Below are 25,994 nucleotides of genomic sequence, written 5' to 3' on the forward strand. Positions count from 1 at the left end.
GGAGTTGACCAACGCGAATCACAAGGTAGAGGGGAGGCATTGACCAACGTGAATCACAAAGCAGCAATGGGTGGTGGAAGATAAGGTGGGCGGCTGCATGCCGTTGTGGAGATGTGTTTCTCCACAAGGTATCAAGGGTTCATCTCTTGGATATGGTCTACTAAACGATTTGTGTACGTTCCTTGACATTGGAGAGTGAGAATCAGACTATTTTGCTTTATATTGCTTTATCGCAAGAGATGTCATTGTCACTAAACATAGTAGAAAATATACTACTACGCTCTTAAAGACTTTCATGGTAATTAAAAGCCCTCAAAGAGTATTGTACGATACATGAGTCTTCGGTGTCACCACATAAATGGTAGAGCGAAAATTAAGATAACTCGGTCGGATTGTACAATTGCAAAAGGCAATATCACCATACATTTAGCACTAAACAAAAAACAGCTAGACTTTCATGACAAAGTAAAGCAAGTCCTCAAGCTACGAAGAGATACCAAGTTGTCTCTTGCAGACAAATTATTCAGACGCATGATAGTAGTGATGGATACCAAGGGGGTATTGAAGCAACGAACCAAACTTATTCAGAACACTCCCTCAATGGTACCATCGCTGCCATTAGACATGTGGCGTCTTGAATTGTGCTTGATCATTTGGAGCTCCACTTTCCCCTTGCTGCCAATGCCTCCGCTAAAGGTGTGATTGGCTGTCCCGTAGGCGTCATGGATACATGGCACCACATCGATACCAGTCAAGACAGTGAAATATTCCTCATCAACTGGATCATCATATTCCGAATCAGAGAAGGCCATGGGATGCAGTAGACCACGGAAGAAGAACCTTGTGATGCAGAACCGGCCAGAGCCCAGGTTGACAAGCTGAGGAGGCTTCAGCTGCCTCCAGTCTCCAGGTGCCTTGAGCTCCTTCCAAGTGCCTATTAGCTGTGGCTGGGAGTCCATGGTGGACAGTTCAGCAGCGCCCAGTTGCCAGTCCTGGGCGCAGATGCCAAACCACAGCTTCAGCTCCGGCACATATTCGACCTTGCCTGTGAAGGGTAGCACCCAGTCGCCGACATGGCTCCAAGTGTGTGTCACCGTGTCCAAGGAGTAGGTGCCAGCACCATCCACTGATACAAAGATGACATGGGAGCCACCTCGTTCAACCACTGCATAAGAGGTGATGTCGGGGCCCCTGCGCTTGCAGTGCTTAGGGTCACAGACGAATGGCGGCGGTGGAAGGAGCTGCCTCTGCCAGGACTTGGACTCGCTGTGGTAGACAAATGCCTCAAACTGATTGCTCAGCTGCTGTCTGGTGTCGTCGTCTCCCTGCAGCTCCTGATAGGGAGAACCCTCCAGGATGTAGAAGCTGCCATTGCCGTCTTCGGTGGCATCAGAACTGGATGGGAGGGGGACAAAGCAGGGCAACGGCGAATGCTTGGGCACATGGAGGTAGGGAATGGCCTCCACCTGGCGCAAGCCCAGGTCGAAGAGGGCAGTACGGGCATATGGGTCCACACACAGCAGCTTACGATCTGAAAGCGGCAAACACTTCAGATACCAATAGCAGTCTACGATTGAGCATCGAAAGTTCATGACTGGTTGGGGAAGTTCAATCGTCCGGATCGTTCTTGTTACTGAAGCTGCTGCCTGCTTCCGGACGCATGTTTCCGTTGAGTAGCCCATGGCAGAGGCTCCGAGGTTGATGCTTTGGGCCGGAAGCGGGCTCTCCATTGCATCAACCCTTCGATCCGCAGCCTGGAAGAAGTGAAGCCGTTGGTCCTTGAGATCGGAATCTGATGTCCGCTTGCTGAGGCTGGGGCTGGGAAGCCGAATCTTGTTCAAAGCCAGGGCGTTTCCTTTGGGTGCTGGCGTTGTTGTGTTGAACAACTTGTGTCGCCTCAGATCAATGGAGCACAGCGATTTGGCTCCCTGGATGCGGTTGTCCACGATCAGATTCAGAAACCGACGCGAGAGGCCCATCGTCGGTGGATTCAGTCGTCGACTTCAAAGACATCGAAAAAAAAAAACAAATCATTACGGATAAGAGGTGGAACAAGAAAAGATTTTTTCCCACCCCGTTCCGAGAGGAAATCTCGTCTGCTTGAGTATTAGCTGCCTAGCCTAGATCTAGCTCTTGTGAGGAACGAAGGAAGAGTACCTACCACCAGCAGCAGCAGAAGCAGGCAGCAGCAACCAAGCACCTTCCTTCTGCTGTCTTTCCTTGCGAGCGATCCAGCCAGGTAGCAGCAGCCCGCAGCGATACCTTTACAAGAAGATAACGAAGTTAAGGAGAAAAGGGAAGGATTCTGACCACAGAGGATGAAGATGAAGCAGATCTGCAGGCTGCTGCTGACCTGTGGCCGCTGGAGAATGGAGGCGACGGTGCGGAGCTTCTGAAACCAGATCGGAGCAGAATGGGAGCGGAGCGGCGGCGGGGGTGGGCGTCGCGAGATAGGTCTGGAGTCTGGACGGTCATGCGTGGGGATATTTTACAGGAACCTTCTGGGCTGTTCGTGGGCTATTTTCTCCGAGGACGCATGGGCCGCTTCTCAGGAGCCCGGCTAAATTAAGCGCTGATGGGTCAATCTCGTCAATTGGTGCTGGCGAGATGTTTTCGTTTCCCCGATGGAAGGACGTTCACGACTCAACTCCGTAACTCCCTGCCGTGGAGATGTAAATCTCGCATCCCGAAAAATCAAAGATTTTTAATTTCTGTCATAAATATTAATATTTTGTTAAATATATTTGGTCAAACTTATAAGTTGTTGATTTTTTGAGAAGCGAGAATGACTCTTTTTAGGGACGGAGAGAGTATATATCAACCTAAATGCTAGATTTCGGGCGCACGCGTTAGGGGGTGTTTGGCTGTAGGAACTAAAGTTTAATAGGTGTCACGTCGGATGTTACCTGGGGTGTTTGGCTAAGGCCTCGTTTAGTTGCTCGCCCGGAATCAGCGCCGCCAAAATTAGGTTCACTGTAGCGTTTTGTTTTTATTTGGTAATAATTGTCCAATCGTTGACTAATTAGGCTCAAAACGTTCGTCTCGCAAAGTACAACCAAACTGTGCAATTAGTTTTTGATTTCGTCAATATTTAGTACTCCATGCATGTACCGCAAGTTTGATGTGACGGGAAATCTTCTTTTTGCATAGTACCAAATTCTGGAATTTGGGGGCAACTAAACATGACCTAATTAGTCTTAAAAAATCATCTCGCAAATTAGTCTCAACCTATATTTTTATTTTCATAAATAGTCTATATTTAATACTTCGTACCTATCTCAAACATTTTTTTTATATATGCTAAGCCCTTGTTTAGTTCGCGAAAAGTTTTCCGAAAAAGTGCTACAGTACCCGTCATATCGAATCTTGCGGTACGTGCATGGAGCATTAAATGTAGACGAAAATAAAAACTAATTGCACAGTTTGGTTGGAAATTACGAGACGAACGTTTTGAGCCTAATTAGTCCATGATTAAATACTAATTGCCAAATAAAAACGAAAGTGCTACAGTAGCCAAATTTCGCACTTTTCGCGAACTAATCAAGGGCTAAACTTTAAACTTGAGTCCGCGCAACGAAACACGCCCTTAGCGCTCGGGAACGCGCAGCCGTCGCTGCCGTCCGATCTCACATGCGGTTAGCATTAATCATATACTGCTACGTGGGGTCACGGGAACATCAGGTCAACACTCAGACGTCGATTCCCCATTTCCTCTCTCTCGTTCTCTCTCCTCGATTCCTCCTCTCTTCCCGTTCCTATCCTCGATTCCTCCTGCAAAAATCACCGGCGAATCGAGCCGTCACCAGTGTATAGGCCTTCAATCACTGACGAATCTAGCAGCATCCAGCGATGAGGGGAGAAATCCCTTCGAATCTGGGTGGACGCCGGCGACGAGCGCTCATGGGCGGAGGTAACAGGAACGATTTCGCCCATGATTCATGGAGAGGGATTCGTGAAGGTTCGAGTAGGGTCGCGGCCTCCGCCGTCGCCGAGGATCCAGATCTCCTAGACTCCATGGGTTTGTAAGGTACGTAAGGATTCTCATCACTTTTTTTCTTCCATAATCCCCCGTTCTAATCCCAATGAATCTCGCATCAGCGGGTCTCCAATTGCTGGTGAATCTTGTAGCAGCTGGGTTTCAAATCACGGTCAATCTCGCAGCAGACTATGAACTGGCACTGACGGAGGTAGCGGCCATTGGCATCGAGGTTCCAATGCTACCAGTGTAATTTCCCAGCTTCAGTTAAGGATTCTCCCCCTTGTTCTCATGCCATTTTTTTGGTTTTGCTTCAATATCCGTTCCAAAATCCTACAGCATACTTGAATATTGATTCTCATGTCTAGCTTCCCAGTTCCTAGATTATCCATCTACTTTTTCTCCTGAAGTATGCTCGTTTGTTTAGGTGTGTTTAGGGATAGGGTTTCAATTGAAGTCGCTCCCCATTTCTAACATTATTATTATTTAGTAGTTCATATGTGTACTAATATTGTTCCTACTAATCTTTTAAATTAGCTAAAGAAGTAACATTAGCTGTGACATTATGGTGCAACCAGGGTCAGATCAATTAACATGTGTTAACTTCTTTTTGTTAGAGCTTAGTTTGAGCCTGATGAAGATAGTGGCTTTTGACATGGTGTTTCCAATCTCCTGGGCGAAATAGTCAGGTTAGTGAGGGTTCTTTCTTCTCAGTTTTTGTTTACTGTGATGAATATATTTTCATTAGCCATGACTTTATCTTTTAGATAGATTAGTGTACTGAATTGTAGAGCAGTATTGAAATTTCAGTCATGCATTTTTGTATGATACTATAAGCGTTTAACAAACGCAAGCACATTGTGCACAATAGATTGAGTGAGGATTCTTTTCTATTGCCACCTTTTCAAATTTCATAGTACCTTTGATAAGTGAGCCTTTTTCTGTATCCTTGTAACTTAATTAAGTTGTCATACCTGAAACTTAATTAAGCTCTGAATATTAAACGGTTAGAACAAGTGATGACGTTAGCTGAGTCACCCCTGCAGCTTTTCTAAACAGAATTTTGATGCATTACAAAGATTTCAATACTAGGATTGTCAGCACTAGGATTTCATGCCTAGGATTGTGATTACTGTTAATGAAAAGCTAAAAAATTCCGTAAATATTCAGCTAACAAATTGCGCATATTGTTCTTCAGGGCTCTTGTTATAACATCTGTTCAATGATTATTAATCTGAATACCCTGTATTGGTGTAATGGTGCTTTGGCATTGGAACACACAAAACTGGTGACTTTTGCCTCCATTTTTTTCTGCAATTTGTCATCCTCCTGTATAATGTGTTGTGGTTGCATATAGCTGGAGGACATACACCACCTTTCAATTTCTTCCTATTTTAGACTGATGATTGTTACTATCAAATTGGTTGATTTCTTTTGTGAGAATTAGGCTCTACCAATAGCAGAACTGGTTGATTTGTTTATGCCAAATTATGTTCCAGAATTTTAAGGGAGAATCCAGCGAGGAAGAGTTGTGATAGGGGTGCCCTTAGATGGAGATTCCCGCTATGTTGTCTGATGCTGAAGAGGCCAAGGTGAGGATCAACATACAGTTCTGTGTTATGGAGAGCACGGGGCACAACAATTTAGCTTTCTTCATGACGTCAGTGCCATGACCCATCTTCACAACTGAGGTCCCACAAATTTCATTTCATAGCCCACTTATGCTAAATCAACAAGCAATTTGATCATTTTGGTTTAGCATTTTTGTTTTCTGATTTTAGCATTTTTTAGTGTTCTAATGATCTACCAATGATGATGTGCCAATCCATGCTTCGGTACTAGTGGATGGGGCTTCAAGACTAGTTTGTGGATGCTTAGATAATATAGATCCTTAGGTAAAGAATTTCTTGTTTGATTGATGACTTCATTTAGGTCGGTGGTAATTTTATCTCTGCACACACAGTCACCCTTAACACATGATCCAATGCACCTGCTCCAGCCAACACTGTCTCTCATTTGTCTCCTCCCTTTTCTCTCCCTTGCAACGTGCTCGCCAGACACCCCCTCTCCCTCTCCGTCACCGCGGTGGTAGACGTTGAGGACGGGAGCATCCTGCGTGTCTATGGCTGCCCCAGCGGGTGGTGCCTCCCTCTTCTACAAGGCGGGACAATGCGGCGACGCCCTTCCATTTCATGCCGCCCCTCCCCAGGCGACCCCGCTTAGTCACCTCATGCTCCGCCTCTCCATCGTTGCCGTGGAGGTCTAAGGCACCATCGACGAGCTGCTGTGCTAGGTGGATGCACAATTTGAGGGCAAGTCTCATGCACTCTGCAAAAGTAGATTTGCGTGGCGTCGTTGTGTGCTCTCAGGCTGGCACAGGACCCCGGATCTGGCTAGCGTGGTGCTCCTCACCGTGTCACCATCTTGGATCCTCCTTCGAGCAGGGCCACATAGGCATAGCTGATCTAGCTTTACAGTCGACCTTGCCCACCTAAATGTGAACCATGTGCCACCATTTCTCCTTGTGCCAGCTATCGACTGCCATTTCTAGTAATATCGTCACTATTATTGCTTAATCTAGTACACTATTTTGCCTAATTTGAAACAATATAATTGCTTTATTCTTAACACTATTTTGTCTAACGGATGAAATAAAGGCATGAAAGGTAGCCTAATAGGGTGGTGGAGGTGAATGAGCACGGTGGATCTTGGTTGACCTGGATGAGGCGAGGACGAGATGGGGATAGGACTCATCTTTTGAGTTGTATTGGGGTTTCTTTTTTTTTTTTGTTAATCACTTTCATTCAGGGCTTCTGTTATTTTGTCTTTGAGCATAGACACACACCCATCTGGCTGTTCACAGATGTTCCAAATGCATAGGCATAGCGCCGAGGGGAGCCTCGTGAAGTGGGCCTTATCACAAGCTCCCCTGCACTTCTTCTCATTTATCTCCTCCTTTTACCTCCCTTGCTATGCTCTACGAAATAGTAGGATTTATATGCTAGTATGCCATAAATATAATATGAGAGATATCAGTTGAGCATTTTTCAGCCACAATAAAGCATTTTATAGTATAAGATCTAGCATTTTTTCTGTAATAATTAAGTAGTTTCCTTTTATACTTCAGCGGTTTTCCAATTTATACTGTCAGTCGAGCATTTGTGTGGTTCTTTTGATATTGGTATTACATTTATGGTTTTTTTGAGTTTGGTATTAGCAAATGCCGGTTTCATGTTCAGCCAGCTGCTTTGGATTTAGGAACTGTTACATGACTCCATCCTATTACGATAGTTAGTGCTTGTTCAATCCATGGTCATTCTTATTTCTAACAATCTATTGTCACTCTTATTTCTAACAATGCTTCTAGGCCTACCTACAATATATAGATTCAAAGTTAATTTTTTTCTGTAGATAAATACACGCGCTGCACACCAGAAATGCTTTTTGTTTCATACATAAATGCCTTCCGTACCAGACTAAATTTCAAATATTTAGGCACACGTACCTAGCCCAGCTTTAACTTGTCCCTCCATGGATAAACACACGCGCTGCACAACAGAGGTAGGCCCATGGATCATAGCTTTCTTCATCACACAAGTGAAATGCCTAATCCTCACAACTGTCGTGAGCCCACATATTTCATTTAGAGCCAACTTATGCTAAATCAGCAAGCAATTTTTTATTTTGGTTTAGCATTTTTATGTTCTGGCTTTAGCATTTGTAGTGTTGTAATGATCTGGCATTGATGATGATGCCAATCCATGCTTTTGTACTAGAGGATAGGGCTTAAAGAGACTACTTCGTGTATCTTAAGATGACAGATTCTTAGTTAAAGACTACCTCGTGTGATAATGACTTTATTTAGCCCGGCGGTAATTTTTTCTTTGCACGCACACACACCCATCTGCCGTTAACAGATGATCCAATGCACCTGCGCTGATGGAAGCCTCTGGACACCGGCCTTATCACAAGCCCCCTCATTATGTCTCATTTATCTCCTCCCTTTCTCTCCCCTGCCATGCGCTTGTGGACACCCCATCGCCCTCCGTCTCCGCTGTGGTGGAGGGCGAGGACGCGAGCGTCGCACGTGTCTACGGCTCCGACGGCTGCCCCATCAGGTGGTGCATCCACATCTCCATCTTCTACAAGGCTAAGACGGCACCACTTAGTCACCCCGTGCTTCGCCTCTCCGTTGTCAGCATGGAGGTCTAAGGCACTGCTGACGAGTTTGCTGGGCCAGGTGGACGCACAGTTCGAGTGCAAGCCTCGTGTCGTGCTGCAGGAGTAGCCTTGCACGGCGTTGCTGTGTGGTCCGGGCTGACCCACAACCTTGGATCTTGCTCCTCACCGTGTCACCATCCTAGGTCCTCCTCCAAGTGGGGCCACATAGGCACTCGTTGATCTCGCCTTTACAGCTAACCTTGCTCGCCTAAATTTTAGAACTATGTGCACCCATTTCTCCTCATGCCTGAGCTATCGGCCTTCATTTCTGGTTATCTCAATATTATTGCTTTATCAACCACACTGTTTTGCCTAATATATAACCATATTATTGCTTAATTCTTAACATTGTTTTGCCTAACAAATGAAATAAAGCTAAGGTTGGTGGTTTCCCGCAGAAGGGCAGGCCTGGTGCAGTGGTGAGAGCTGTCTCACTGAGTCACCAGGTCATGGGTTCGAAGCAGCCTCTCCGCAGATTTTGCGGGGGGAAGGCTTGCCTCGGTTTTTCCCTTCCCCAGACCCCACTCATGTGGGAACCTCCGGCACTGGGTCTGCCCTTTTTTTTTTTGTGGTTTCCCGCAGATCTCATCTCGTGCAGGAACTCCAAGATTCAGTACGATCTGTGCCCTTGGCACATGAAGGATAATCAGTTCTGGAGGATATACTACCTGCTTGCCAAGAGTTACAATCTCATCGTAAGCTCTCGTCTTAACAGTATCCCCATGTGTGTGTGATGCTCCAGTCTGTCAATCGTTGAATAATGAACGAAATTAGCAACACAAGTAAAATTTAGCTTCTCACTTTGGTTACAGTCAGTTGAGTTCTATCTTCTATGGAGTTCACTGTAACCTTATCGAGTACTTCAAAATTATATATGGATTGTGGTATTTGCAATGTGGATATAGTATTCTGCTGTCCTTGTACATAAACAAAATGAATCTTGTCTCTTCAGATGTGAGTAAATCTGTATATTAAAAAAAAATCGAACATGGGACTGATGAACATACTGAAAATCGAACTTATCAACACTAACATTCAATTCATCGGCATTATGTTTCTTCATTCTATGACTGTTGGTTATGTGTTGACAACCAAAATTGTCCATTGTGCGAAGACCAGAACTTCTGACCCCCTACTAGAACTTCTGACTTTCGCATAGGAGTTCTGGCTTTATGCGGAAAGCAGAACTTCTGATCTCCTACCATAACTTCTGACTTTCGCATGGGAGTTCTGGCTTTGCGCGAAAGTCAGAACTTCTGACCTCCTGTAAGAACTTCTGATGCTTGCTTGGAGGTGCTAGCTTTGCGCGAAAATCAGAACTTCTGAACCCTGTCAGAATTGTTGATTTTCGCAGTCCGAATCAGGGAGAGTCCAAACTCGATCCTAACTCTTACAAGCTCGTGGGAAACTTGAAAAATAAGTCTTGGAGAGGTTTCCTACTGGGATAAGACCACCCCTCTATATATATATTAGAGGATCATGGCCGATTGAGTTCTCATCTATCCAATCGTCAAAAAACACAACATATCAACTCCTTTGCCCTAATTCCCCTCTCTCAACCCGTCCTGCTGTTCGGCAAGTCTCTCCACGAAATTTGTTGGCATCCTAGGTGGCCTTGCTGGTATTAGGAGATCCTCCACGTGCCTCTCCCTGATGGATCCTTCCGGGAGTGGTTCGTGAGTCTTTTCAGCCGAGAACGAGCTCCACGTCGGCCCTATCGGTCTCTAGATCGGTTTGGCTGATTACGCCGCGTTCTTGCTGCGTTGCAGGTTGATCTATAACCTCTTTGGGCTTCCAAGGCCTTACTGGTGTGTTGGCTTGAGGTCATCTTTAACGTCAACATACTTTTTGACAACTCCGCTGGGGAAGGCGAAGCAATCCAAGATTCAATCTAAGATCGGCATGGGAAGCAAGGGTGATGATGCAGGTGAGAAGGGCGACAAGACTCGCGTCCCTCATGATGCTAACATCAACCATCCCGAGACCGTTGAAGAGCTTTCGAGGAGCTGAAGCAACAAGTGGAGGCCAAGTTCAAGGCCGTTCTGAAGGCTTTTCTTCAGAGTTGCACTAAAGATCGGCGGGACAATGTCACCCAATACAAGGAGCCAGATTTCAGCGAGTTGATCACTTCTACATCATCCGCACCCGCTGCATCTGAGGTAAGGACCACTGAACCTAAATATGATGAAGATCCTTATCCTATGCATGCCAATTACGCTACTATGATGGAAGATCATAAGAAAGTAACAGATAATAATCTTTTAGCTGCGGTAAATATGATCATGGCTCGTTTTGATAAGTTAGAAGGGAAAACAACCGATGGTAACCAATCGGGTGTTGCTTCTTCTAAACAACTTGAGTTTGGCATGCCTTTAAATTTTTATGAAAACCAAGGGTGATATGCAGCAGCAAATAAAGGCAAATCGGCCCCTTCGACATTTGAAATCGATAAGGCCGGTTTAGCCGGTGTTGCTCCATCTTCACAATTGGTTATCTATGATCAAAATTCGACTTGAAACACACGAACCGATCAAAGATCAGCTACAAAGCGAGCTTCGGTGGGGGCAAAACACGGTTCTTTCAAACCCACCGAAGTCACCAAGTCAAATCCCTATACTTGATAATACACCTACTGCTCCTACTACCAATTTTAATGAAACTTTGAATCGGTTTAGTGATGAGTTGTCTAAATCACTTGAAGAAAGTTTGGGTGTATAAATCAAGCCTAGTAGGACTACATACTGCAAATCGTACCCTTCGCATTTTGATTTCATGAAAGCAACTGATGGGTGGAGGGTACCTGATTTTAACAAATTTAGTGATGATGATAGTAAATCAACCATGGAGCACATTAGCATGTTTCTTGCACAATTGGGTGAAGCTAGTGCTTTTGATTTTATCAAAGTTCGTAATTTTCCTTTGTCACTTACTAGCACAGCTTTTGCATGGTTTACTTCATTACCATCTTGTTCTATTGGTTCATGGGTTTAATTAGAAGAGAAATTTCATAATTACTTTTATAATTGTGCTCATGAAACTAGATTGTCTCACCTTACATCAGTTCGTCAAGGGCGTGATGAGTCCGTCCTTGATTTTTTCAAACGATTTAGAGAAATCAAGAATCGATGTTTTCATTTAATGATTTCTGAAAGAGATTTAACGGATTTATGCTTTGCTGGTTTACGTCCTAGTATCAGGGAAAAACTTGATCATTATGAATTTGTTAATGTCAATCAATTGCTTCAAAAGGTCGTTTCGCGCATTAGAGTCTCGTGATGCTTACAAGTCACATCGTCAGGGCGTGCACTTTATTGATGATAATTCTGATTGCTCTGATGATAATAAAGAATTTTTAGCTTCTGAAATTAAATGGCCAGCAGAGAATAAATTGGTTACTTGTCCTTCTCAAGCCGATTCATAAGAATCAGAATGAGGAAATGAAATTTATTTTTGATTTCTGTAAATGTGACCGAATCTTTGATGAATTGTTGAAATTCTGTTATATTAGAATCAATTATACATTCCCTTCAGCTGATGAGTTAAAGAGAAGGGCTTATTGTAAATATCGTAATTCTTTTTCTCACGCCACTAATGATTGTAATGTTTTTCGTCGGCAGGTCCAATCGACCCTTAATGAGGGACGATTGAGTCTTTCTAATATGCAAGTTGATAAGGTCCCTTTTCCCATGCATATGGTTGAAGTAGGGGCGCCCGATGTTTTGATTCGTCCAGAGCAAGCCGATACAACTCAAGGCAAGAACATGATTATCGGCGAACCACGTGTTGCACCGAATGTCGAAAAGAATTCGGGGCGCAAGGTGGTGCTCGAAAAGGATGATGAAGGCTGGAACAAGTTGAAGATCACCGCTGGATCAACGCAATATTTGAGAAGGCAACGGTGGTACGGAACAGCGGCGACACAACAGAGGCCGGCTAGGCTGACTACACTAGTCGGCCAAGCTGACTCCAGCACATCGCAGAGCCAGTCGACTCATGGAGTCGGCTTAGCCGACTCTACCCCCAGTTCAGCCAAGTCGGCTGAGCAGCCGACTGCCCCAGTCGGCTTAGCCGACTCCCCTGGTTCTAGTAGCCCTGGTTCCTCCGGCGTTCGTGTTTTGTGCACGTTTGTTCCACAGCGTCCGAAGATTGGCACTGGAAGACCAATGAGAAGAAAAACCAGGAAGAGCTTGTGAAGAAACAATGCACCTTTGACAGACTCATGACCAAGTATAAGCAACAAATGGCCGATTTAAGAATCAGCTGTTAAAAAAAAGAGTCTACTTCGCCTAAGCGAGAAGATGACAAGTCCAAACAGTTGGCGGTGGTGCAACCAGCAGCTCCACCTCAGGGAGTTGCTCCTCGTGTATCTTGTTGGGGTCCCCGATTCTACCTCCGGTTATGCCACAATGGGGTCCTTATGGAGTTTGGATGTCGTATCCTCCGGCGGCGCCTATGCATAGTCAATAAAGGTGGGGAGAGCCTGCTGGTCAAGTCCCAAGAACCTCCGTGTTTAGCCGATTGAACAATGGTCAATCGAGCTCCGGTGGTGCAAGTCAAGACCGTGTGATTACTCTCAGGACTTTGACTCCACAAGAATCGAGAAAAGCACCAATGCAGCAAGTTTATGTGCCTAAGAAGGTTGAAGCTCTCGCTGTTCCCCCACCAAGAGCTAGGCCTTGATCGGTCATCACAATCGGCTCCATGGAAGCTCCTGTCATTAATCATGATGGGCCGATTGTAATTGAAGAAGTTTCAGCATCTAAGCAAGATGAAGCTCCCAAAGATGTTGCTGGAATTGAAGAAAAGAAGCGCGCCGAAGGAGATTCCAAGTATTGGCAACCCATATGGTGTCCTCGTGGGTTGAACAAGACTCAGCGGCGCAAATTGCAGTGTGCCTAGCATAAGCAACAGAAGAGGGAGAAGCTTGCCAAGATGGAGAATGAAATCCTCAACCCCGTACATGTCGAAATCCCTCCGGAAGGTCAAAACGCCGTTGCTACTGCTAGCTAGTCGGCTAAGTCGACTCCTGAGTCGGCTAAGCCGACTTCGCTTGCCCCTACTGCTCTAGAAGCTCCAGAGTTGGCTAAGCCGACTTCCGAGTCGGCTGAGCCGACTCCTGCTGTCCCGGGTGCCTCTAAGGTGTTCTCCGATGATTTCGCTACTACCGTTGCTGTTCTAGTTGGCATGGAGGTTCCTGAGGTTCCCGACGAGGAGATGGTTGACTATGTGGCTACCCTGGAGAGAGCGGAGGTCAATGTGGTTGTTTTGTCTATCGATTACTACATCGTGGCAAATGACTCCACGGCGGCAGAATTTAATTTTGCAATGGAGAGCGCTGTATTTTAGAAACCAGATGACTCCGTCAACCATCTCTAGCCTCTACATGTGAAGGGCCATATCAATGGCACACCGGTCCATAGCATGTTGGTGGACAGTGGGATGATAGTGAACTTGATGCCATATCCGCTTTACAAGAAGCTTGGTGGCACTGATGAGGAGCTAATCAAGACCAATATGACGATCAGCGGTGTGGAGGAGGTGCTTCCATCCCGGCTAGGGGAGTTGCTAACATGGAGCTCACCATTGGAAGCAAGACTCTGGTCATGGCGTTTTTCGTCGCCGACGTGCAAGGTAGCTATAACTTGATACTTGGACGTGATTTGATCCATGCCAATCGCTGCGTGCCATCTAGCTTGCACCAATTTCTCATCCAATGGGTGGGAGATGCTGTTGAGGTTGTGCATTCAGATTCATCGGCTAACGTTGCTGCAGCCGATGCTCCTTCGCTTGGGGGGCATGATGCTATTGCTTGCTTGTCTGGTAGGGACCTTTCTAGCTTTGAATTTATCAGTGTTACCAAGCAAGGTTTTGTTCCTGTATCTTTGAAGCCGATTGATAATCAGCTCAATATCATCATGTAATCAATTTATTGTAATGGATGCCAACGTTGAATGGTTAAAACATCGTGTTGAACAGTATCGGGCTAATAAGCCGATGCCAGTGAAGCTATTGATGATTTTGATGAGCTCGACAAGTTGGGCCATAGTTTTACGTCGGCCGACCCTTTGGAACAGGTTGATATTGGGGATGTCTCTGTGCCCCCGACCGACGTTTATTAATCAAAACTTGGAAGCCGATTACAAAGATGAGTTAATCGCGCTTCTCAAGGAATACATTGATTGTTTTGCATGGAATTATACAGAGATGCTTGGATTGAGCTGAAAGCTTGTTAAGCATCGGCTCCCCATTAAGAAAGGATCCAGGACTTTCAAGCAAAGCCCCTGTCGATTTAATTCTATAATTTATGATAGGATTAAAGAGGAGATTAATCGGCTATTGCAAGCAGGGTTTATTAAGCCATACAGGTATGCGGAGTGGGTTTCTAATATTGTGCTTGTTGAGAAGAAAGATTTTGATAAGGTCAGAGTCTGCATTGATTTTAGAGATCTGAATAGAGCCACTCCAAAAGATGAATATCCTATGCCTATAGTAGATATGCTTATCAATGATGCTTCATACAGCTTTCATATGTCCTGGGTTTGTTGGTCTCTTTGAGTGGGTTGTGATGACATGTAGGCTGAAGAATGCAGGTGCTACTTATCAAAGAGCTATGAATTTGATTTTTCATGATCTAATTGGGGTGATTATGGAGGTATACATTGATGATATTGTGATTAAATCGGCTGTCCATAAATCTCATTTGGCCGATTTACGCCTTGCTTTTGAAAGAATGCGCCGTTATGGATTGAAGATGAACCCACTCAAATGTGCTTTTGGAGTATCGGCTGGGAAGTTCTTGGGCTTCATAATTTATGATAAAGGCATAAAGGTTGATCCCAAGAGGATAGAAAAGATCAAGAAAGTTCAGGCGCCTACATGCAAGGACTTGCAAAAGTTCCTAGGGAAGGTGAACTATTTGAGAAGATTTATTGCTAACTTGTACGGGAAAATTATTCCTTTCAGTCCCATATTGAAGATGAAGGATGGATCTGAATTCACTTGGAGGGCAAAGCAACAAGAGGCATTTGAGAAGATAAAGGAATATTTGGCAATACCACCGGTTCTTTGTGCACCTAGAGGGAGAGTTTCTTTTAAATTATATATTGCTGCCGAAGAGAAGATAATCGGGGCTATTTTGACTCAAGAAGATGAAGATAAAGAATATGTGATTGCTTATCTTGGTCGCCGTCTTCTTGATCCCGAGCAAGGTATGCCCATATAGAGAAATTATGATTGTCACTGTACTATGCTTGTGCTAAGATGAGGCATCATCTTTTGTCTAGTATATGTGTTGTTGCTTGCTAGGACGATGTGATAAAGCACATGTTATATCGGCCAATTCTTTGTGGAAGGATAGACAAATGGGCATACACACTAATAGAATATGACTTGACTTTTGAACCATTGAAAACATTAAAGGGTCAGGTTCTTGCTGATTTCATTGTTGAGCATGGTATAGATTTAGAAGATGAAGTCAATTACCTTACTTTTTACTCTATGGAAATTATACTTTGATTGATCAGTTTGTAAAGATGGCCAAGGTGTTGGTATTATTCATGTTTCTTCCAATGGTGTTGAAATTGGGATATCAAGCCGATTAGATTTCTCTTGTACCAACAATCAAACCGAATATGAAGCTCTATTATTCGGGTTGATCATGTTGTGGTCCATAGAAGTAAAACATGTTGATGCCTATGGTGATTCCTTGCTGGTGGTACAGCAAGTTGCTGGTGAATTTCAATGTTTAGAAGGATCACTAAGAGCTTGCCTTGATGTTATTGGTTCTTTTGCCGAATTTCGAATTTTGCATGTTTCAAGGTATGAAAATTATAAGGCCAACATGTTAGCTCAACAAGCATCTGGCTATGACGTCGGTGGGCATAATTTTCATGTTCAAGAAAAGCCGATGCATAAAAATCTGGAATTTTTCCATGCAGGTGCAGACCAAGTCGGCTCAGCCGACTCCTCTGCAGCAGCCCCTAGTCGGCTAGGCCGACGCCTCCAAGTCGGCTAAGCCGGCTGCCCCAGTCGGCTCAGCCAACTCTCCAGCGACTAGCCTAGTCAATTCGCTCGAGAAACTTCCAAATTGGCCCAACGTAACTTCCAGTGATGTTGGGGCCGATTTAGATGATTGGAGGACGCCCTTTGCTGAGATATCTACGTGATCCAAGTGCTAAAGTTGATAAGAGTGTTCGGTGGAGTGCTTTCAAGTATGTGTTGCATAACGATGAGCTCTATTGGAAAACTACCGAAGATTTGCTGCTTAAGTGCTTTGGATCTGATCAAGTAAGAGTGGCTATGGGAGAAGTCCGTGAAGGCATTTGTGGTACGCATCAATCGGCCCCGAAGATGAAGTGGTTATTGCGTAGAGCCGGTTTCTATTGGTCTACTATGGTGGCCGATTGTTTTTGTTACTACAAGGGTTGCGAAGAGTGTCAAAGGTTTGAAAATCTTCAGCTTGCGCCTGCTGCTATGCTTCATCCTATCATCAAACCATGGCCTTTTCGTGGTTGGGGGCTGAACTTCATTGGCCAAATTCATCCATCTTTCAAGGAACACTGATTTGTGTTGGTTGCTACGGATTACTTTACTAAGTGGACTGAGGCAGTTCCTTTGAAGAATATGACACACAAGGAGGTAATTGAGTTCATCACTGAGCATATCATCCATAGATTCGGCATCCCTCAAACATTAACTACAGATCAAGGGACATCATTTGAGTTTAAGGAGGTGAGGGAATTTGCCGAATTATATAAAATAAAGTTGCTCAATTCATCTCCGTACTATGCTCAAGCCAATGACCAGACGGAGTCTAGTAATAAGACTTTGATCAAGTTTTGTTTGAAGCTATATGGGCACATCGCATTTCAAGGCATGGTGCTACAAAAGTTACTCCTTTTGAGTTGGTATATGATCAAGAGGCCGTGTTATCCGTCGAGATGAATTTGGATGCACATAGGCTTGCTAAACAAAATGATCTATCTGCTGTTTTGTATCATGATCTGATGATGGATAATATCTATGAGGTGATTGATGTAAGATTAAAAGCTCTCAAGGAAATAGAGAAAGACAAAGCTCGAGTTGCCAAGAAATACAACAAGAAAGTCAAGAGCAAATCGTTCCAAGTGGGAGAATTAGTGTGAAAAATCATACTATCAATTGGATCGAAGAGCAACAAGTTCGGCAAGTGGTCACCAAATTGAGAAGGTCCTTACAAAGTGATTAAAGTGATATTCGGTAATTCTTATTTGCTAGAGACATTGAAAGGTGAACGTCTCAACAGAGCATTCAACGGAAGGTACTTGAAAAAGTATTTTTCAAGTATTTGGCAAGAAGCCTAAGTGCTATCCAAACAATGGCCGATACATACATCGGCCTTAGCCACTGAGCAGCTGATGAGATGGGTATCGTCGCTGTTTGGTTTTGTTTTGATAGGCCTTTTTAGGTTTATGCATCATTCAACTGAAAACAGGGGGCATATGTTGGCAACCAAAATTGTCCATTGTGCGAAGATCAGAACTTCTGACCCTCTACCAGAACGTCTGACTTTCGCATAGGAGTTCTGGCTTTATGCGGAAAGCAGAACTTCTGACCCCCTACTAGAACTTCTGACTTTCGCATGGGAGTTTTGGCTTTGCGCGAAACTCAGAACTTCTGACCCCCCCTGTAAGAACTTCTGATGCTCGCCTCGCCTGGAGGTGCTAGTTTTGCGCGAAAATCAGAACTTTTGACCCCTATCAGAACTTTTGATTTTCTCAGTCCGAATCAGGGAGAGTCCAAACTCGATCTCAACTCTTCCAAGCTTGTGGGAAACTTGGAAAATAAGTCTTGGAGAGGTTTTCTACTGGGATAGGACCACCACCCTCTATATATATGAGAGGATCATGGTCGATTGAATTCCCATCTATCCAATCGTCAAAAAACACAACATATCAACTCTTTTGTCCTAATTCCCCTCTCTCAACCCCTCCTGCTGTTCGGGAAGACTCTACGAGATTTGTTGGCATCCTAGGCAGTCTTGCTGGTCCTAGGAGATCCTCCACGTGCCTCTCCCTGACGGATCTTTCTGAGAGTGGTTCGAGAGCCTTTTCAGCCGAGAACGAGTTCCACGTCAGCCCTATTGGTCTCTAGATCGGTTTGGCTGATTACGCTGCATACTTGCTGCGTTGCAGGTTGATCTACAACCTCTTTGGGCGTCTAAGGCCTTGATGGTGTGTTGGCTTGAGGTCATCTTCAACGTCAACACTATGCTTTTGTTAATCTACTTTTACCATCATGAAATGTTGGAAGGTGATTGTTCTTTACTATACATACTTCTGCTCAGAAGATGAAACACATTTTCAACTACATAGTCACATAGATAACCTTAAAAGCTAGTGGGCTCCAGTCGGAAGGTTACTGAACAAGGCTCCTTATCAAGAAAATGAACAATGGCATGCACAATTCTGTTGGTTAATTGTTTCTTTTAGATTTTCAGTCAAACATTGCTTTTGCTTGGTTCTCAACTAGAATATAGTAAATTCACTATCCTGCATCCTAATGGCTTCCCTCTTATTTGCAGGGTCGTGGTCCTGTAGATGAATTCCCGTACATGGACTTGCCTCAACACTTCAACCCCTACAAAGCATTTTCTTCAACAGTTACAAGCAATTTAGTTTTGCTAATGAAGCAATTTTAGTAAAGCTCATTATCCAAAATGAAAATTAAATGCTTGGCCAACAAAAGATATGAAGGGAACCAGTAAGAGTCGAAACAGGAAGAATCTTGGAGTGGAGATATGAAGGGAAGAAACATAGAAAATGCATTAATTTGACTTTCAATACCTGTTATTGTTGATACTTTCGCCTCAACACTTGCTACTTGCTTAATGTTGAATGTATGTGATTTTGTTGATCATCTTGGGTTCTCTGGTTTTCTAGACGATGCATGAGATTTTCTAGATCCAAATTGGTGGGGAATACATGTTACTATGTGAAAGTTATAAAATGCTCACTTTAGAAGAAGATGGGATGATGAATCTGGTTTTTCCCGTGGGCCTGGCTTGGCAGCTGTGCTCGTTTGGCGTGCGTTTGTCCGTTAAGCGCGTGGAGCTCTCCCGTGCCCATTTCTTTCCTTGTCTGGCAAGCAAGTTGGTTGGTTTCAAAAAAGGAGTGTGCAGTCGGATGGTGGGTTTCCTGCACGCTTAGGCTGTAGTAAAATCCATATATCAAATTATTAATATTTATGATACGTAATAAGTATCATTAGATTATTCATATAATATATTTTTATAATAAATTTAATTAGAGATCTAATGTAGATAATATCTTTTAAAATCTTAGTCAAACTTAATGACTTCTCGTAAAACAAGATTTATATTTTGTTGGAACGGAGGTAGTAGATGTCTATGGCAAGTCGCTGCTGCTGCGAGCTATGACTAGCACAACTGTTCATTATGCGCTACCGGTAAAGCCACATGACCTGCGCGCGAGAGCCTGGTGGCCTGGCCTTGTATGTCTATGGCTCTATGCATGTGCACGGCAACCCATCTCTACAACTAAAAAGCGGTAAATGTCTAGGTCTACCGGCAAGACAAAAACCACGAACTCCCGTTCTCCCGGCACTTCTTTCTTCCACCCTCTAAAATGAATCGGCGCCGATAGGTGGGACCCACGTTCGCCCACCTGGTGTTACGCGGCGCCACCATCCGAAATTCCAAATTTCCTTTTGTCCCTCGCACCGCCCAAGCGCGGCCATCCCCTGTCGACCCTCTCCGTCGCTAGGGTTAGCGCCGCCGCTGGCGTCATCCTGCACTAGGTTGCGCCTCCCGTCCTCCGATACATCGTCCGGCGGATTCGGCGTGGAAGCTCCATCTGTTCCCTTACCTACTTGTATGGCACCCACAGATGCCTCGGCCTAGGCCACACAGGATTGGCGGAGCCACCACCTGCCCTCTGCGTGCTCCTCACCTCCGCACTTCCACACGAACCTACCTGAAAGCATCTAGGCCTCATGAGTTTCGATGATTAACGACAATGCAAGATTATTATGACTAACGTGTGTTTTGCAGAGGCAAATTGAGTTAAGTCATGATAATGGTGATGAAATGGGCAACCAATGGATTTCATGCCCCTTAGCGATGGTTATCGTTTCGGTTTTCAAAGGATGACGACAAGACTTAGAATGAACTAGGTCTAAGTGTCAATGGAGTTGGGAGACACTTAGAATAGTCTAGGTTCTTGTTTTGACCTTTGACCATACTATAAAGGGGGCCTTGAATGAGTAGCTTGACTTAGGTGAGTCTAATGTTTTAGGTGTGGTGCACACTTGTCTAACATAGCCCTAAGTAGCTCTAGGTTGGCCCTAAGATCAGTTGGAACAACTTTCGTATTCGATGAAATTCAATTCGGAGTTGTTAGAGGGGTTTTTGTGTGCACCGGACGCTGGTGCAACTGGCACCGGACGCGTCCGGTGTGTGTCCAGTGGCTAGGGTTAGCCACCGGACGCACCCCCTCTGAGGCACCGGTGCGTCCGGTGTACTCAGCTTGCGCGTGAGATAGCACCGGACGCACTCCAGTGTTTTGGGCAGCGTCCGGTCGTAGCGTCCGGTCGATGTCCAGTAAGCTCCACGCCGCACCGGACGCGTCCGGTGGATGTGGACCGGACACACTGATGCATCCGGTGGACTTACAGAGAGGTTCCAGAGAGGTCTAGAAGCCACCGGACGCGTCCGGTGGGTAGGCACCGGTGCGTCCGGTGCTACGCTGTTTGAATCTGAACTAGCCATTGGCTAACCACCGAACGCGTGCGGTGCATACGACCGGTGCGTCCGGTGAACACTTAACAGCGCAGTTTCTGTGAAGAGGTATGTTTCGAGGTGGGGGGTATTTATACCCCTTCCCCTTGCTTCTACTGTGTACCTTTGCTCATTTGAACAACTGAGAAGCACTTGAGAGTGAGAGAAAGCAAGGGCCCTAGTGAGGATTTGAGATTTGCTAATCCATAGATTAGACTCCTCATTAGTGAATTGAGAGCAACAAGTGTGCACCCACTCATCTCATTAGGCTTGTGTGAGTCAAGTGAGAGTTCTAGCTTGTTACTCTTGGTGTTTGACAGCACCTAGATGGTTTGGTGGTGTTGAAGAGCTTGAAGATCATCTGGAGGCGATTGTGGATGACTCAAGCCAAGTTGTGATCGGTTGTGGGCGATTCACTGAGCCGGAGCGGCGAAGAATTAGCCCGTAGAGAGCACTTAGTCCTTGCGCGGACTAAGGGGGAGCGATACCCTTGCGCGGGTGCTCCAACGAGGACTAGGGGGGAGTGTCGACTCCTCGATACCTCGAGAAAACGTCGACGAGTCATTTCTTGCTTTTTCTCCTCCTAGCTTTACATTCAAGCATTACATTCTTGCAAATCACTTGTTTCTTGCTATGCTTGCTATGATATCATGCTAGGTTGGTAGGTCTAGTGCCAAGTTCCTTGATACACACTTGCTTAAGCACTAGGGGGTTAATTGGTTTTTAGTTCTAGGTTCAATTATTGCTTAAAAATTTAGAGAAGCCCAATTCACCTTCCCTCTTAGGCATCTTGATCCTTTCAATTGGTATTAGAGCCTTGTGCTCTTAAATTAGGCTTCACCGCCTAGAGCAAGATGTCCCATGGGGATAGACCACCACCCTTCTTTGAAGGAGACGACTTTCCATATTGGAAAGTTTGTATGGAGGCTTATCTAGAGGCCGTCGATGTTGGGGTGCTCAAAGCCGCCACCGATGGGTTTGCTAATATTAGATATGATGATGACCCATTTGGTGATGACACCCATCATGAAAAATGGAATGCAAAAGCCAAAAACATCATTTTTAGAGGCATTTGCAAGGATGTTTTCAACCGTGTGCGTAATGCTAAAGACGAACATGAGTTATGGACCAATATTTGTGCTCTTCATGAAGGCACAAACAGTGAGCGTGAGGAACGCTATCATTTGGTCATTAGCAAGATGAATGCTTTTACTATACTTCCAAATGAAAATGCTAATGAAATGTACTCACACTTGAATATCCTTGTAGAAGAGCTAAATGGTCTTGGACTCACACAAATGCAACCACTCGATGTTGTGAGGAAGATATTGTGTGTGCTCCCAATTGGCAAATATGGGCACATTATCACGGTTCTTCATCAAGGAGATCTTTCCAATGCTACACCAACTCAAATATTGGGAAAGATCAATGCTCATGAGATGTACTTGCATATCAACCCCAAAGAAGAGTCAACATCTTCCAACAAGAAGAAAGACTTGGCATTCAAGGCAAGCCATGACAAGGGCAAGAACAAGATAGAACTTGAAAGCACAAGTGAAGATGAAGATGACACCAACATTGCTCTTATAGTAAGGAAGACCACAAAGATGCTCAAGAAGCTCAACAAAAGCGGTGTCAAGTTTGACTCAAGAAAGAAGAAATTCTTCACAAGTAGCAAGAGAAAACCAATCTCTGAAATGGATTGCTACAATTGTGGAGATCTTGGTCATCTATCTCATCAATGCACCAAGCCAAAGAAAGACAAGTACAAGAAGAAGTACAAGAATGGCAAAGATGAGAGATGAATCAAGTGATGATGAGAAGAAGAATGACAAGCCATTCAAGAAGGATCGCTATAAGAAGAAGAGATTCCATCATCAAAAGAAGAAGAATGGCAAGGCTTATATTGTTGGTGATTGGCTCACCGACATCGAAAGCTCAAGTGGATCATCCGATGATGATAGTGATGATGAGAAGGTGGCTGCTCTAGTGATTGGGACTTCATTGCCATCACCTCCACCTCCGCCATCTTCTACATCCTCTACACACCTATGCCTTATGGCCAAGGGTGACCGGAAGGTACAAAGTGAGGATGAGGGAAGTGATAGTTATAGTGATAGTGATGATGAGTTTGAAGCTCCCACTTATGATGAACTTGCTAAATTGCTTGGTAAATACACCAAAATCATAATGAAGACTAGGGCTAAAAATGGTCAACTTGAGCAACACAATGATTCACTCATTGATCAACTTGACATTGCCACTAGAGCTAGTAATGAACTTAAAAGTGAAAACAAATCTATATCTTCACTTGCCAAGGAGCTCAAATTATCTCTCAAAGAGCTTAAAGAGAAACATGATAAGCTAGAGAGGACATCTCAAGAGCTTAGAACTAGATATAACTTACTTCAAGATGAGTATACAAATGTTAAAATCAATTATGATACTCTTCTCATTGCAAATGAATATCTTGTTGATGAACCACATGTTGCTATTAACCCCATTGCTAAGATTGATGTAGCAACTTCATGTGATGACTTAATGGTTGAGTTCATTGAGCAAGAGTCTAGTTGCAAGGGCAAGCAAGTGGTTGTGGCAAATCACTATGATGACTATGTCAAGATCAAAAATGAAAATGAGAAGCTCAAGTTGGATCTTGCCAAGCTCACCACAACCAAAGCTATTGTGATTGAGGCACATGATGAAGACTATGACATGTCACTTGAAGTTGATAAGCTAAGGGAAGAAAACAAGAAACTAAAGATTGAGAAGAACCACCTTGCTATTGGATTTGAGAAGTTCACTAAGGGTCATAATCTCTAAAGTGAGCTTCTTATGAACACCGTCATGAAGAATGACAAGTGTGGTATTGGATACAAATCAACTCAAGTCAAGAAAGCCAAAGCTAAAGCCAAAGCTCAATCCCAATATCAAGCCAAGTACAACTATCAAGCTAAGCCAAAGCCAAAGACAAGAAGGTGCTTTGAGTGTGGTAGGGAAGGCCATTTCGCCCATGATTGTGTGACACCTCCTCCACAATCCTTGCCCAAGCACACTAGACCCTTCGCATACAATGCTCACTATCTCATCAAGAAGGATGCTAAAGGAAAGCCACTAGTTGTGTTTCTTGGGCCACCAAGCAAGAATAGACCAAGAAATATTTGGGTGGCTAAGTCACTAGTAGAGAAAGTAATTGGCCCCCGTCAACAATGGGTGCCTAAACAACAAGCTTGATCTCTTGTGTGTGTAGGTGAACTACAAGACCGGTGGATGCCATTAGGTTATAGATAGTGGTTGCACTCAACATATGACCGGTAACTCTCGTATGTTCACCTCACTAGAAGAAGATGTGGACAATCAAGACAAGATTACTTTTGGGGATAATTCAAAAGGGAAAGTTCAAGGATTAGGCAAAGTGGCAATCTCCAATGATCATTCAATATCAAATGTCTTGTTTGTTGCATCTTTGAGCTTCAACTTGCTATCCGTTGGTCAACTTTGTGATCTTGGTTTCCAATGCTTATTCACTCCTAATGAAGTAGTTGTGTCAAGAATGGATGATGAGCAAGTGATATTCAAAGGTTTCCAGCACAACAACCTCTATCTAGTGGACTTCACTTCAAATGATGCTAACTTGCAAACTTGTTTGTTCTCCAAGTCCTCACTCGGTTGGTTATGGCATAGAAGGCTAGCACATGTTGGAATGAGTACTCTCAACAAACTAATGAAGAAAGATATGATTAGATTAATCAAAGATGTATTTGAGAAAGACAAGCTTTGTAGTGCATGTCAAGCCGGCAAGCAAGTTGCCAACACTCATCCTCACAAAGCCTTCATGTCTACATCAAGGGTACTTGAATTGCTACACATGGATCTATTTGGACCAACAACCTATGCAAGCTTGGGTGGAAATCTCTTTTGTCTTGTGATTGTTGATGATTATTCAAGATTCACATGGGTATTCTTTCTTCATGACAAAGGGGAAGCCACAAGTTCTTTCAAGAAGTTTGCCAAGAGAGCTCAAAATGAATTTGATATCAAGATCAAGAAGATTAGAAGTGACAATGGCACCGAGTTTGTCAACACCAACATAGAGAGCTATTGTAATGAGGTGGGAATCAAACATGAAGTATCCGCAACTTATACACCTCAACAAAATGGAGTTGTTGAGAGAAAGAACTGGACACTAATCACACTTGCAAGAGCTATGCTAGATGAGTACAACACCCCCGAGAAGTTTTGGGCCGGAGCAATCAACACGGCATGCTATGCATCGAATAGATTGTTCATCTTCAATCCGTACGCCGCTCCGCCGCCTCTCCTCCACGCTCGCTGTCGCCATCTCCCTCGCCTGCCAGCACACCTCCGCGCCGCCACGCCGTTCGCGCTGCCGCGCCATCCGCGCCACCACGCCATCCGCACCGCCGCACCATCCACGCCGCCATGCCAGCTCTAGGGTTTCCAACCCTTGGGCATTCACCTTCCTCCTCCACAGATTCACCCCCTGCCCCCATTGCTCACTACCACCGCAAACCCTAACCCTAGGGTTTCCTCCACCCCTTCCGTTTTTGGCCGACGTTGGATTGACGATTCGATTCCGTCGCAACTTCGTTTCTCCTTCGTCGAGGTTCAGCCGTCCGCTGAGGTAGCGAGCCAATTCTTCTTCTCTTATCCACTGCTTGCTTCTATTAGCACTCTCGTATCTCTAGTTACTCATATATGTTATATATATATCCATCTAATTCTATTACAGCGAGTCAGGCAGTTGAGCAGTGTCAGTTACTCGGGGCCAAGCCCGTGAGTTTGGATAAGAGGCCAAGCCTCTAAGTGTTAGGCTAGTGACTCAGGGAGTCTCTCTAGCAGTGACAGTGATTGCTTGTCAGTTCAGTGGTCATCGGCAGTAATACTTGGGGAGTTTGACTCTTGGCAGTGATGACTCGTGTGAAGAACATGGGAGGTGGCCCTTCTGGCGGTGACGGGGACGATTGACCCCCTTCTCGTCCCCCCACTGCTTCCGAGAAG

At 44.6% G+C, this 25,994-nt stretch overlaps 3 protein-coding genes and 1 long non-coding RNA gene across 15 annotated transcripts; 3 read left to right on the top strand and 1 right to left on the bottom strand.

Annotated features, from left to right (window-relative positions):
• Positions 1–270: 270 nt before the first annotated feature.
• LOC136516275 (uncharacterized) lies at positions 271–2,509 on the bottom strand. 5 transcript variants are annotated; one of them, XM_066509634.1, is made up of 3 exons: positions 2,354–2,509; positions 2,158–2,262; positions 271–2,001 (listed from the first exon to the last, which is right to left on the bottom strand). In XM_066509634.1, exons 1-3 carry the CDS (start codon positions 2,473–2,475, stop codon positions 585–587), a joined length of 1,644 nt encoding a protein of 547 aa, XP_066365731.1. In that variant the 5' UTR covers positions 2,476–2,509; the 3' UTR covers positions 271–584. The 5 variants fall into 5 exon arrangements, with proteins under 5 accessions (XP_066365731.1, XP_066365733.1, XP_066365732.1 ...); XM_066509636.1 differs by having other exon boundaries at positions 2,201–2,262; positions 2,354–2,424; XM_066509635.1 differs by having other exon boundaries at positions 2,162–2,262; positions 2,354–2,386.
• Positions 2,510–3,684: 1,175 nt separating this feature from the next.
• Positions 3,685–19,091, top strand: LOC136516470 (uncharacterized). Of its 8 annotated transcripts, XR_010774069.1 has the most exons (7): positions 3,685–4,027; positions 4,099–4,242; positions 4,594–4,665; positions 5,476–8,892; positions 9,967–10,356; positions 11,815–18,487; positions 18,759–19,091. It is a non-coding gene; the product is annotated as an uncharacterized lncRNA (long non-coding RNA). The 8 variants fall into 8 exon arrangements; XR_010774074.1 differs by lacking the exon at positions 11,815–18,487; XR_010774068.1 differs by lacking the exon at positions 9,967–10,356.
• Positions 19,092–21,826: 2,735 nt separating this feature from the next.
• Positions 21,827–22,777, top strand: LOC136516138 (uncharacterized). Its single transcript, XM_066509519.1, has one exon. The coding sequence runs from the start codon at positions 21,827–21,829 to the stop codon at positions 22,775–22,777; it is 951 nt and encodes a 316-aa protein (XP_066365616.1).
• Positions 22,778–23,030: 253 nt separating this feature from the next.
• Positions 23,031–23,795, top strand: LOC136516139 (E3 ubiquitin-protein ligase BRE1-like). The gene has a single exon (XM_066509520.1). The coding sequence runs from the start codon at positions 23,031–23,033 to the stop codon at positions 23,793–23,795; it is 765 nt and encodes a 254-aa protein (XP_066365617.1).
• The last annotated feature ends 2,199 nt before the right edge of the window (positions 23,796–25,994 follow it).

The sequence above is a fragment of the Miscanthus floridulus genome, chromosome 17 (assembly GCF_019320115.1).
Source record: "Miscanthus floridulus cultivar M001 chromosome 17, ASM1932011v1, whole genome shotgun sequence".
Taxonomy (NCBI): domain Eukaryota; kingdom Viridiplantae; phylum Streptophyta; class Magnoliopsida; order Poales; family Poaceae; genus Miscanthus; species Miscanthus floridulus.